Here is a 14,260-nt window from a genome sequence, read left to right as displayed (position 1 = left end):
CTTCTGTCTCAGCCTCCCAAGTACTGGGATTACAGGTGTGCACTACTGCACCTGGCTACATACCCTGACAAAACCCAGCCCTGCTCCCCACCCAGCCTTTCCATGGGGATGCAGGGAGCTAAGTAGGTGGCCCCCTTAAGAGAACAGTCACAAACAGGGACTGTCCCGGGAAGCAGCTACAGCACCCATCCCTCAGAGCAGGCTCAGTGGTTTCAGTCCTGGCAGCAGATAGGAGTCACCCACAAACATGCAGGCTTCCATCCCCAAGACTCAGATTTCACTGGTATTGGGCTGAGGCATGGAAAGCAGGTGTTTGGTCCTCCACGTGCTTCTACTCACCCACCACTTTTAAGCGGGATGGATTTGGTCCTCTAGTGCCAACTGCCCCTGAAGCAGTGTGTCCATGACTCTGGCAATAGCGAGGGGGTGGCAAACCTGGAGAAGCTACGCTGTGGCCAGAGTCTCTTTGGGCCCTGGTCTGTGTGATGTCACCAGGGGCCAGGAAGTACTTAGGACAGTCCCACTACAAACCCCCCGTTACACATGACAGTCAAAGAGAGCACGTGTAATCCACTTATACATTTAATTAAGCAACTCTTACACTGTCAAGACAAAATGAAACTTGTTGAGGCTTACAAAGTTCCAGTGAGAAATAAAAATAAAAATTCTCACGAAAGCTCCATGGAAGCCTGTTATAAGTGCCGCACCCTTTTCTGAACATGTGTTTTGAAAACAACTGTCAAAAATGCAAAAGCCCCAGCAGCCTCAAAACGATGCGTTGTTCCAGCCCACTCTTCATCTCATCAGGTGACTGATGATCATCTTCGACTCTGGGTATTGAAGAATGAAAACTGCGATGGTGAAAGACAGTAACAATGCATGTGTGTGTCCAACCCCGCCCCGAGCCTTGCCACTCTGTGCCCCCAACACGCTGGGGACAGTCGAGAGTCCATCCACTGGTACCGCAGCACTCGAGCGCTTTGCAGGCTGAGTTCAGTTCCGAGGCTGCGCGTTGAACTCTGCACAGATGTTGCGAATGATCCTGGGGACGGATTTGTAGAGGTTGTCAAACTCATCCACAAAGAAGGAGTGGTCCCTGGCAGGGTGCGTGGCGATGACCTCCAGCTCGTCCTGGGCCGCCCAGGCAACGCCGATGGCGTAGGTGATCACTCCTGTGGGGACAAGGATCAGATGAGTGAGTGTCCCCAAGAAAAAGGAATGCTAACCAAGCTGTCCCTTCCTGTTGCTGTCAGCACAACAAAATCCCAAGTGAGAAGTGTGCCACGCAAAACTCCCAGGCTGGCCAGGATGTGGGGAGACAGGGGGTCTCACACTCCACTGGTGAAAATGACATTAGTCCAGCCACTAGGGAGACCAGTGTAGTTCCTCAAAAGACTAGGAAGGAAGCCGGGCGTGGTGGCTCACGCTTGTAATCCCAGCACTTGGGAGGCTGAGACAGGAGGGTCTACTTAGTGAGGCCCTCTGCAACTTAGTGAGACCCTCTTTTGAAATAAAGAATTAAAAAAAATAGGGCTGGGGTTGTAGTGCAGAGGTAGAATAGCTCTTGGTTCAATCCCTAGCAACACAAAAACAACAAAAAAGAGCCAGGGGTGATGGCGCACTCTTGTAATCCCAGCATTTGTGAGGCTGAGACAGGAGGATTGTGTTTCGCGGACAGCCTCAGCTACTTAGTGAGGCCATTTGCAACTCAGTGAGACCTTGTTTCAAGATAAAGAACAAAAATTAGGGCTGGGGTATATCCTGGAGGTAGGTTGTCCATGGGTTGCATCCCCAATAATACCACACACACACACACACACACACACACACACACACACACACGACTAGGATTGGAACTACCATATGACCCAGCAGTACCACTCCTAGGTATCTTTCCCAAAGGATTAAAGTCAGAATACTAGCGTGTCACAGGCATATCTATGGTTGCAGCAGCACAAAACCCCACAGGAGTCAAATTATGGACCCAACCCAGGTGTCTGTGGATAGATGAATGGGTAAAGAAAATGTGGTATATGCACAAAATGGAATTCTACTCAGCCATAAAGAAGAACAAAAGCATGCCATTTGCGGGAAGATGGGTGGGCCTGGAGAATATCATGAGATCAGTCAATCTCAGAGAGTCAAGGGCCATGTGTTTACTCTTGTATGTGGATGCTAGAGAGAAAACAGGAAACCCAAGGGACTTTGAATAACGCGTAGAGACCTGTAGAGAGGCTGAAGGGGGTCAAGGGAGGAGGTTAGGAGGGAGCGGGAGGATCAGGAGAGGAGAGTTTGTTCAAATAGGACTAGGGCAATACGCAAAGGTACTGCTACCAATACCTGTGGGGAGGGAGGCAAGGGAGCAGGTAGGATGCTGAGGAAAATACACAAAGAGCTGTGTGCATGTGTGCTTTTGTTGTTGTTGTTGTTGTTGGTACTGGGGTTCCTGGAAGCCCTTCTACCTCCAGGCTACACTCCCAGACCTATTTTTACATTTTTATTTGGAAACGGGGTCTCCTAAGCCAGCGCGTGCGGCTGGCTTCGAACCTGCGCGATCCTCCTGTCTCTGCCTCCCAAGCGCGGGGATTACAAGCGTGCGCCACCACGCCCGGCATGCATATGTGCTTTGATCACCTCGAACCTCACTATGATATATAACTGCAACACACTAATAAAATAACTACAAAAAAGAAAAAACTCTCATGGGCCTCCACGTTCTGGAATTAAGAGTAAACATGGCCATTCATTCAATTAATACATTTGAACATCTGCTCTCTGTCAACAAAATTAATAGAGTTGTTGTTTCAGAAGCTTATAGGTTTTTTCTTTTCTTTGTACTGGGGATTGAACCCAGAGCCATTCTCCCTCCGAGCTACATTCCCAGCCCTTTTTCATTTTTTGTTTTGAAATAGGGTCTTGTTAGGTTGCTGAGAATCCCATGACTTGCTGAGGCTGTCCACAAATCTGTGATCCTCTTATCCCAGCCTCTCAAGTATACCCAGCTAGGAGATGATGGTTTTTTGAAGGGAAAAGACAGAACAAACAAAATGGAGTGGATATGTGGTAAGAACGACACATCCAGGAGCCCCAAAGGGGATGACAGACAGCTCGAGACGAGTGCAACTTCTGACCAAGGTGCAGGCCTGTTACGCTCATGACGGGAACAAAGTCTCAAAAGCATCGAACGCCAACTTAAGGGCTGGAGATGCAGCTGGAAATGGCAGAGCACTTGTCTGGCCAGTTCAAGATTGTGCGTGTGTGTGTGTGTGTGTGTGTGTGTGTGTGTGTGCGCGCGCGTGTTACTGAGGATTGGATCCAGGAGCATTCTACCTCTGAGCTACACCCCCAGTCCTATTTATTTTGTCTTTTTGTTTTGTTTTGTCTTTGGTGGTACTGGGGTTCCTGGAAGCCCTTCCACCCCCGGGCTACACTCCCAGACCTATTTTTATATTTTTAAATTTGGAAACAGGGTCTCTTAAGCCAGCACGGCTGGCTTTGAACCTGTGCGATCCTCCTGTCTCTGCCTCCCAAGCGCAGGGATTACAAGCGTGCGCCACCATGCCCGGCTATTTTGTCTGTTTTTAAAAGTGGCAGAGGGCCTTGCTAAGTTGCTGATGCTGGCCATGAGCCTCTGGTCCTCCTCTCAGCCTCCCAAGTCCTGGGATTACAGTAGTGCACCACCACGTCCAGCCTCAAGATTTTTGCACTAAAACACATCACTGTTCTAACTGAACGGAATCACTTTTTGGCATGAGGGTGACTTACAACGGCAGCCTCCAACCTCATTCCCCCTGGAGGGACTTTTGGCCAAGGTACTAAAGAGACGGCTACCCTGAATCTGCCCCATCACCATGAAGAGAGGAGGCAAGGGACGGACAGGTGAGATGGAAACAAAGCAGTGCTCATCAGTGTAGAAAAAGAAAACCAAGCGGGGCGTGGTGGCGCACGCTCTTATCCCAGCATTTGGGAGGCTGAGACAGGAGGATCGTGGTTCTCAGGCAGCCTCAGCTACTTATTGAAGCCCTTTGCTACTTAGTGAAGCCCTTTGCAACTCAGTGAGACCCTGTTTCAAAATTAATCAAAAATAGGGCTTGGGGGGTGTGGATCAGAGGTAAGAATGCCCCTGGATTCCATCCGTAGTACCACAAAACAAAACAAAACAAAAACCCAAAACCAAAACAACAACAACAACAACAACACCACTCTGGTTCTGTGGCATGGTAGGAGCAGCTTTGGGGCGGGGGGGTAGATGAAAAATAAACTAAATCACTGTGAATGGAATTGAGGGTGCAAAAAATGTACGGGGGGGGGGCAGCACAAACGCCTAATCCTCCTCAGAAGTTTGGCGTGGAGGGGAGGAGGCGAGGAAGTACCCGGAGAAGGGCTTGGGTCAAAGAGAACTTTCCATTTTTAGGAAAGGAGAAACAAGCATGTCTACGCAGGAATGGAAAGGGGGACAGCAGAGCCCACGGCGTTGGCTTGCCACAGGAACAAGATGGCCCAGGAGGAGAGGACAGGATCCTAGTGAGGGAAACCGGGAGACCGCATGCGCATGCTGGGACGGTTCTCGATTTGGGCTTTTCAGCAGGACCTCACTCTACAAAATCCTCTTCCTCCACTGCCTTTGGGAAGGCCAGAGCAGATGAGAAAGAGGGCGGGGCCTTCACGCCCTGGGCGTGGCCTTCGTGTGCTGGGCGTGGCCTTCCTTCCGGGCACCAGCCCCTCAGCCCTCAGCTGAGTCTCGTTCCAGCACCTTCTAGGCGCCCTGCCGTGTTGACTGGAGAGCCACCCGTGCCCCACTCGGCTCTGGTCCAATCTGCTTCTCACTTGAGGTCCACTAAGCCACATGTAAGTGGCGGGGCCCTTACTGGTGTCTCCAGTATTTTTTCTCCGAATATTTTCTGGGTTAGGGGTGTCACTTTGGGTTTGAAAATGCTTCCAGGAGCAGCTTTGCTGTAGAACTGGTCTTAGACTGGCTAAGCGCTCTTTTCTGCACAAAGATGGAAAGGCTGTTCCCTCATAAAGAGTGTGAAACAGCACGGGAATCCTGGTGTTCATGTCCTTGAGACCGCCTTGCTGTTCAGAACTTTCTACGGGCAAGTGTGTGTGTGTGTGTGTGTGTGTGTGTGTGTGTGTGTGTGTGATTGTGTGTGTGTGTGTGTGAGAGAGAGAGAGAGAGAGAGAGAGAGAGAGAGAGAGAGAGAGGAGAGAGGATTGAACCTAGGGTTATTCTACCTCTGAGCTACATCCCCAGTCCTATTTTATTTTATTTTTAAATTTTGGGACAGGGTCTTGCTAGGTTGCTGGGGGTCTTGCTAAGTTTCTGAGGCTGGCGTTGAACCTGCAATTCTCCTGTCTCAGTCTCCCAAGTACTGGGATTACAGGTGTGTGCCGCTGTGCCTAGCTTCAAATTCCCTTTTAACACGTCATGCCCTGGTAGGACAAACTTGGGATGTAGGATACAGAGGAAAGTCACCCACAGATTTTCAGGGACACTTGGGGCCTCCGGTCTGCATCCCCCTTCCCCAGAGAGATGCCTCACGCCCCGGCTGAGCTCAAGGCCCCGGCTCACCCTTCTGGTGGGCAGCCATGGCGGGAATCCGCACGTCATCGTAAGACCTGCCGTCGGTGATGAGGATCATCAGCTTCCTCTTGTTGGGCTTGGATTTCTTGAAGAGCTGTTCCAGGGCGTAGTGGATGGCGGCCCCGGTGCTGGTGCCCCCGCTCCAGTACCCCACCCTCTTGATGGCGTTGAGGATGTCGGGCTTGGTGCTGTATTTGTCAAACCCGAATTCCAGCCGCTGCTCGTAGGTGTACTGCACGGCCCCGATGCGCGTATCCGTTTCTGAAATCTCAAACTCCTTGCTGAGGTTGGCCACGAACTGCAGAACCGTGCGGAAGTTGCTGGTCCCCACGCTGCTGGAGCCGTCGATGACGAAGCCGATGTCAGCGGAGTTCAGGCAGGTCTTGCTGCAGGCCAGGCGGTCCATGTCACAGACCCGCTTCACCAGGGGCTGCACGGTCTTGTGCAGGCTGAACCAGTTCTGCACGTTGATTGAATAGAAGCTGTTCGTTCTGCATACAGCCTGGAAGACAGCGGGGGACACTCGCCAGGTCAGGGGTTAAGGCCCCCCCAAGGGTCACCACTACCTTGACTGCCAGGTGGGTGAAGCAGCAAACAGATTCTGTTTCCTGTTCTAGTCCTCCAGAACTCCTAGTGCACTCTTTTTTGGGGGGCTGGGGAGGTACTGAGCATAGAACCCAGGGACATTGTACCTCAGCCCTTTTGATTTTTTTTTTTTTTTTTTTTTTTGTGGTACTGGGGTTTCTGGAAGCCTTTCTACCTCCGGGCTACACTCCCAGACCTATTTTATACTTTTTTATTTGGAAACAGGGTCTCTTAAGCCAGCATGGCTGGCTTTGAAGTTCTGCGATCCTCCTTCCAAGCGTGGGAGAGCGCCACCATGCCCGGCAGCCCTTTTGATTTTTAATTTTGAAACAGGGTCTTGCTAGGTTGCCGAATCTCACTGAGTTGCTGAGGCTGTCCTCGAACCTGTGATCCTTCCGTCTCAGCCTCCCAAGTGCTGAGATAATTGGCATGTGCCGCCATGCCCATCCTTCCTCCTGCACTTTGTCTCTCTCTCTGAGGTGAAGGACTCTCCAGCCTTGCTCTTGTGCCCTGACTCGATGGGAAGCTGTCTGCTAAGCACACTCGACAGGAGCTGTAATTCGCTGATTTTGGATTTATGCCTCTCCAAGCTCCTGGCTCATTTGTCCTGGCAGCCAGCCACGAGAGTGGCACTGGTGGGCACCGGTGCGTGAGGGAGTCAAGAAAGCTTTTGTTCCAATGGGGGGGGGGGACAGAAGATGCCACAAGAAATGACGAGAGGATGGTTTCCAGAGCAGCTCCGCACTTGGCAGGACCAGGGCCACGGTTCCTGAGTGTCCGCCTGTGTCACGGTCCACTCAGCGCTCTCGAGAGATTCTCTCAGTAAACCCCGGCTCTGGTTCTACAAGGGGGAACTGTAACCCCCTGTTGTGAGGGCACAAACGCAGGGCTGGCTCTGAAGGGCCATCCCTGCGCCCCTGAACCTGGACCGCCAGTCTGTCTGCCTTCAAAACCCAAGCTCTGCCCGCCACACAACCCTGCCTCCAGGCCAACAAATATTTACTTGTGCTCAAGATTGTTCCAGAAAAAACTTAGTTGCAAATCAACACCAAGCAAACTGGTTGGCGGCTGGGCTGGTGTCCTCAGATGGGGTGTTTCCTCCTCACCCCCGCCTTGGGGGTCACAGAGCCTCAGCTCTGCTGACTACAGATGAACTCTCATAATTAAAAAAAAATATTGTGAAGCAAGTCCTGGCTTAAACCTTCCTAGGAAATATATTTTTTGTTGATCTTTAGAAACCTAAATGGGGTTCACAAAACTTTCTGTGGACTAGATGGCGCATTAGAGTCCGGGGACTGGGCTGAGTTCTGGCTGATGGTTGAGAGGAGGGGTCCCCAAGACAGCCTGTGTAAAGTCCTGGCCGGACGGTGGCGGTGCTGGCCAGGGACAGGAGAGCACAGAGCCCGCTGGCTGGCGCGCGGGGCACCTGTGGTAGCCGGGCCAGGAAGGCGGGTTAGGAGCGCGCTGCAGCAGGCCTCCAGAGCAGCGTGGGACAGGGAGGGATCTGAATCCAGGCCCCCCAGGACTGGAGGTGCTCTTCTTAAACAGGATTTGGGCCTCACTGCAAAATCTCAGCTAAACTGGGGGAGGCCGACCAGGTGTAGAGAGCTGCTTTGAACTGGGGAGGTCCCGTGGGGCCCGTGAAAGAGCAGAAAGAGGGGAGATGTGCTGTGGGAGCTGGTGAGGGATTCTGGGCTGGCCGGCCGTCTGGGATGGGTGTGGGCCATTTCTGTAAAGTCCTAAGGAGGAGACAATTTGGGTGGGAAAGAGGATGAACTTGTTACATGTAGGATTTAAGGTTCTGATGGGGCATCAAACAAGAAAAAAGTTAGTCACGTGGACAGAGATGGCTACAGAGCTCAAGGGAGGAGGGTGGACGCTGTGGAACTGAGGAGAGAGCCGGGGGAGAGAAGACGGGGCAGGCCAGGGACCAAGTCCTGGGAGAATCTATGTTTAGGGTACAAGATGAAAGAAAAAAAAAAAAAACTCTGATGGTATGAGCCACGCGGTGTCCAGGAAGTCAGGGAGAAAATTTCCGCAAGGAGGATGCAGAGAGCAGTTCACGGTGCTGCAGGAGGCCGCGGCCCATTCGATCCGAACACACAGTGTTAGAGCTGGAGGAGCGCCAAAGACGAGTGGCCAAGGCTGGCTGCTCCCTCCGCCTCTCTCTTACTTTCAACTGGGGCCTTGTCTTTGAAGGAAGGTTGGTGTGGAGTCCCGCGAAGGTGGCTTTGGTGCAATGGAGCAAAGGCCGAGCATGCCATCCATCCTGCTCCCTCCTGCCAGGAGCCTCCACAGAGCACAGGAGGAGGACTCCACAGAGCAAGGAGGAGGACTCCACAGAGCTCAGGAGGGGGACTCCACAGAGCTCAGGAGGAGGACTCCACAGAGCAAGGAGGAGGACTCCACAGAGCTCAGGAGGAGGACTCCACAGAGCTCAGGAGGAGGACTCCACAGAGCAAGGAGGAGGACTCCACAGAGCTCAGGAGGGGGTCTCCACAGAGCTCAGGAGGAGGACTCCACAGAGCAAGGAGGAGGACTCCACAGAGCTCAGGAGGAGGACTCCACAGAGCTCAGGAGGAGGACTCCACAGAGCAAGGAGGAGGACTACACAGAGCTCGGGAGGAGGACTCCACAGAGCAAGGAGGAGGACTCCACAGAGCAAGGAGGAGGACTCCACAGAGCTTAGGAGGGGGGCTCCACAGAGCTCAGGAGGGGGACTCCACAGAGCTCAGGAGGAGAACTCCACAGAGCTTAGGAGGAGGACTCCACAGAGCTCAGGAGGAGGACTCCACAGAGCTTAGGAGGAGGAATCCACAGAGCTCAGGAGGAGGACTCCACAGAGCAAGGAGGAGGACTCCACAGAGCAAGGAGGAGGACTCCACAGAGCTTAGGAGGGGGGCTCCACAGAGCAAGGAGGAGGACTCCACAGAGCTTAGGAGGGGGGCTCCACAGAGCAAGGAGGAGGACTCCACAGAGCTTAGGAGGGGGACTCCACAGAGCAAGGAGGGGGACTCCACAGAGCTCAGGAGGAGGACTCCACAGAGCTCAGGAGGAGAACTCCACAGAGCTTAGGAGGACTCCACAGAGCTCAGGAGGAGGACTCCACAGAGCTTAGGAGGAGGACTCCACAGAGCTCAGGAGGGGGACTCCACAGAGGTCAGGAGGAGGACTCCACAGAGCATAGGAGGGGGACTCCACAGAGCAAGGAGGGGGACTCCACAGAGCACAGGAGGAGGACTCCACAGAGCTCAGGAGGAGGACTCCACAGAGGTCAGGAGGAGGACTCCACAGAGCTCAGGAGGAGGACTCCACAGAGCTCAGGAGGGGGACTCCACAGAGCACAGGAGGAGGACTCCACAGAGCTCAGGAGGAGGACTAGAAACATGGTGCCTCATCTGGCTCAATGGCTCCCTTCTCTGGTTCACCAATGGGTTAGTTTCCAGGATACCTGTGTGCGTGAGCATGTGTGCGAGTGTGTGACAGCGTACATACCCCTATGTGTGTGTGCGAGTTTGTGACAGCATGCGTACCCCTATGTGTGTGTATGAGTTTGTGACAGTGTGCATACCCATGTGTGTGCTTTGTGAAGTGTCCCTGGGCTGCCTGGCTGAGGCCCCTGGCGCTGTGGGAGGAGCAAGGCAGCTTCCATGTGAAGCCCCAGAAACAAAGCTCCTCCCCTCTGATGGGAGCTGCTGGCCTTGGGGAGGGCATGGGATTTTTCTTTGAGGGTAATTTCAGGTTGCCTTTTGGAGACCCTTATATACAGCTGCATGTTTCACATACCCTCGAAGGACCAAGAAAACGGCTTTGATAGCACCCCAACTTCCCAAGCTTCGGGGGCCCCTCGGGTTGGTAGCATCTCCGGGCTGTTTGGTACCTTGTTGGCAAAGTTGGGCTCCACCACGTGCCGCTTCTCATTTTCAACCGCAGCTTCGACGGTGATGAAGAAAATGTTGATCCCTGACTCTCGGGCGAGTCTCGAAGCCTCCTCCACTTTGTCTGTGGGCCAGCCGTCCACCAGCACCACGGCCACGTTGGGCGCCCCGCCTCGGTTTCCATTGGCTTTGGAAAAGAAGGTCTTGGTCACGAAGGAGATGGCCCGGCCTGGAGGAAAAAGAAACTCGTCCTTGGAGTAACCAGGCCAAATGGTAAATCTGGGGACCGACCGCAGCAGCACAGAGGAGCCCCAAAAAACACATGTCCCCCACCCCCCCTTTGGCTGTTTGTCATTTTTAAACCATTTTAACTTTTTGGTGTACACTTCAGCGGCATTGTTAGGGGAACAATCTCATGGCACTTAGCACGGTCATAGTATAGTGTCACTGTCCCATTCCGTCCTCAGTTTCATTTTATAACCCTTAACTTCTAGTTGTTTCTTGCTTTGAGAAATGTTGTAGGGACCAGCAAGTAGGAGAGAAAGGCTTCCGTGGAACAACAGGGCCCCTTCCCTGCCTGGGCGCCGAACCACACTCACTGCCTGAGCAGCCACACCTGTGTCCTAGGGCAGCGGTAGGAGGAGCTGACCTGGAATGGCAGTAGCCTCGTGTTGGCCTCCTGCAGCTTGGAGCCTGAGCTCCCCCAGCTCCTGCGGGGGCAACATTGTATTCTGTGTCAGCAGGGTCTTCTCTCCAGTTCTAGGCCAGGGGCACAGGTTGGGCTGACCAGGGAAGAGCTGCACCCACTAAGAACCGGGACGCTGCACCAACTCCTGGCCACGTGGCCCTAGATTGAGTCATTGGGGATCTCTGGTCCAGGCCAGCAATGTGCTTGAGCCAAGTGCACAGGTCAGGAGGCGTTCAGAAGCCTTGACATCCCTTTCTCAAGTGCCCGTTTCACACCGTGCAGGGTCTCAAGACATTTTCAGAGTCAACGAGGGTGACGACCTATCCTGGTTTTTGAGGACTTTTACAGTTTTAGTGCTGAGAAGCCCAGATGCTCCTGAGCAAGCTGGGATGACTAGTCACCCTTGAACCATCACGACTGCTCTGATAAGGCTCTTAACCTGGGCTCTGTGGACTCCAGCACGGGAGCATGTGTGTGTAAACATCCTCTGAATTACACTCAGCACTTTGTGCATATGAGTATTATCTGAATAGCTGGCCAGTAGCTTTCTTCAGATTCTCAAATGCGTCCTCAATCTCAAAAACATCTAAGAACCACCTTCTTTAGGCTTTGTGAGTAGCATTACTGTACTCAGTGCTCTCCTGGTTTGGACCAGTATGCTGGTATAATCTTTCTGGTATAATCCACTGATTGGTATAATCTTCTTACCAAATGAAAGCATCAGATGGTTATGTACGAAGTCACTGGAGAGATGTCTCAGTGAACCCACGTGAATTGGCTTCGGAGACCTGCTTTCCTGGCCAAGGAATAACTTCTCTCAAGGTCCAAAGCACCCAGAAGCCGACCTTGGCTTACTATTATCTTTCCAAAGAACTGAAGTTAGACAACTCTAGCAGTACATGCGTACTTATGTTTCTAGCAGCACAATTCACAATAATCAAATTATGGAACCAACCTAAGTGTCCGTTGATGGACGAACGGGTAACAAAAATGTGGTATAATACTCAAGAGTATTTTATTCAGCCATAATGAGCAAAATTATTCCATTTTCAAGAAAATGGATGGAACTAGAGATTATGCTAAGTGAGATCAGCCAGTCTCAGAAAGCCAAGGTCATATGTTTTTTCTCATATGTGGAAGCCTGAACAAAAACAGGAAGCAAAAGAAACTTCAGTCGCATGAAGAGAGAAACCAGTGGAACTGTAAAGGGGGCTGGGAAGGGAAAAGGGAGGCTTGAGGAAGGAAACAGTTCAAATGAGATTATATCCATACAGAGAGGTTTTACTACCAATCTCACTAACATGTATGGGAAGAGAGGAAAGAGGAAGGAGGTATATAGAGGGAAATACGCAGTGATATATGCACGTGTGTTTATACCACTGTGAATCTCACTATAATGTATAATTACATTGTACCAATAGAAGTATAAAAATATATTAGGTACCTGCAGATAGAGCACAGAGAACCAATCACGTTGACCCCACCCAATCTTTAATCCAGGCCACAGTGAATCTGTGCTCAACACACATCCCACCCTTGTGCCATAGGCCTTGAAACCAGAGGCTAGAAATCGGAAAACTACATTGCCCGTACTCCCTTGCATCTAGATTTCCAGCTTTATTTAGTTCCATACATTGATACGTTTTTGTGAGATTTAGAAGACGACATTGAGGGAGAGGCTGTGCTTTTGTTTCTGCTATTTCTGCCGACAAGAATCGTAGAGTATTTGACTGGGGGTGCACTGCCAGCAGAGGTGCTTGTGGTGGCTGCTAGCTTCCATGGTGTTGAGGTGGTAGGGTGCAGAGCATCCCTTCTGTGGGTGTCAAAGGGGCAGGTAGGGCAAGCTTCTGGAGCTGGCAGCTATAGAAGCAGTTTCCTGATCATGGTGGCTTCCTGGCTGAAGCTGGTTCCTTAGAAGGCTGTGGTGGCAGAATTCAGAAAGCGTTTTCTGGATTTTGGAAGAGGTAGCAGCTCCCTCAGAAGCCCTAGTTCTGCAGGACACCTTTAGACATCATCTGAGAAAGCTCTGCTTATAGTTTGCCTCTTCAGCTCTTTTCATAATTCTTAAAATATTTAATTAACCTGAAATAAATCCCTTTGCACTTGAATCAGTTGGATGGATTCTGTTCTCTGAACTTAAACTGAACCATTCAGAGGCAGAGCTGGAACATGTCATCACTGAAAAAGGTAAGCCAATTGGATTGAAACACCTGTCTGACCTCACTGGGGAAGTCAAATGCCTCCTGGAGTCTCCTCCACTGGAATTTGATAATGTGAAGATTAAGTTGAAGACAAATCAGAATTCAATTCTTTCATGTTTGCAGTGAGGGAAATATGGATTTGGGGGCATGGACAGCAGTGACTTGGTTAGGTTTTATTTAGGATTGTCCAACAGTGAAAGGCTCTTTATTTGTGGGTATTGATGTTTGGTGACTGCAGAGGTGTTCACTGAGGGCTGGGGAAAGAACTAATTAATCAGATTTACTGAAACCCCATGGCTTCTCTGCATGAACTCCATTGCAAGCAACTATGCCCACATCTCCATTTCTTTGGACAAGTCCCCTGAAAGGCAGACAGTACCCACCCCCTCCCAGTTTTCCCCTTAACAGGCTTCCATTTATAAGTTAATAACATGTATACATGGGTTTTTCAACAGTCTTTGGGCATGGTTGTTGTGAAGCTGCATCCTAATGCCCAGTTACCTCTGGATGAAATGGTCAGGTAGAATTTTTGAGGACTAGACCTTGAAATTCTGGTGATCACCTGCCACCCAAAGGTTCAGACATCACAGCTGGCTCATATTGAGACAGGAACGTGTCTCTTGCACTCATTGACACAACAGCAGCTGATAGAAACAAGATTCTCAAAGGGCATCCTGAATGGAACCGACCATGGGATTTAATAGAAATGGTTGGCAACTTGTAGGCCAGCCAGGAAATAGTCCCAACATGAGTCCTGCTTGTCCTGAAGAATGTTGCCACTCCAAGGAACCAAGCCTGCTGGGTCTCTGCAGCACATGTGTTTTGACAATTCTTGCCACCTGACTCCATGAGGACACTTTAGAAAGGATACAGATGTAATGTGAGTCACTCTCGATGGATTATTATTCTTTTTCCTCCCTCTATATACAATGTTAGAAGACAACCACGTAGAAAGAGAGCCATGGTAACAAGATAGAATTACCTGAATCTGGGTCACATACCTACATTAGAAAGTCCTCCTCTCTGGCTAATTTTCTCTATAGCTGTCTTCAGATCTCGAGAATTCATGTGAGTTTTGAGGTTAAACTGGGTAGCAGGGTTGTCTCTGAAGAGTCAGAACAAAAGATAAAAATTACCTTTGGAGGAAGGCAGATTTCATTATTGTTTCTTTCACATACAAATAGAATAGAAGCTGCTTCAAAGCCTTGAACTGTGGTTCACAAAGTGACCCACTGTGGACACGGTGACAGCAAGACAGGAAGGTGGGATCCTCCGCAGTGCACAGAGGAAAAACAGGCTATTTCGGGACAAAGAAGGCGTGCGT

The 14,260-nt window shown here is 51.0% G+C and overlaps 1 protein-coding gene across 12 annotated transcripts in view; it reads right to left on the bottom strand.

The window, feature by feature from the left end:
- Positions 1-993: 993 nt before the first annotated feature.
- Positions 994-14,260, bottom strand: part of VIT (vitrin) — a gene marked incomplete at both ends in the record, with an annotated part of 97,762 nt that continues 84,495 nt past the window's right edge. For 11 of the 12 annotated variants that reach the window (XM_080712025.1, XM_080712029.1, XM_080712032.1 and 8 more), the window contains 4 exons: positions 994-1,172; positions 5,573-6,086; positions 10,050-10,276; positions 13,938-14,041. In XM_080712025.1, coding sequence (XP_080568151.1) covers positions 994-1,172; positions 5,573-6,086; positions 10,050-10,276; positions 13,938-14,041 — 1,024 coding nt within the window. The remainder of the gene's footprint in view (positions 1,173-5,572; positions 6,087-10,049; positions 10,277-13,937; positions 14,042-14,260) is intronic. The other variant, XM_080712026.1, reaches the window with a different exon arrangement.

Source organism: Muscardinus avellanarius, assembly GCF_963383645.1.
Source record: "Muscardinus avellanarius genome assembly, chromosome: 15".
Classification (NCBI taxonomy): Eukaryota; Metazoa; Chordata; class Mammalia; order Rodentia; family Gliridae; genus Muscardinus; species Muscardinus avellanarius.
The sequence above is the reverse complement of the archived record's forward strand: the minus strand, read 5'-3'. Positions and strand labels throughout refer to the sequence as shown.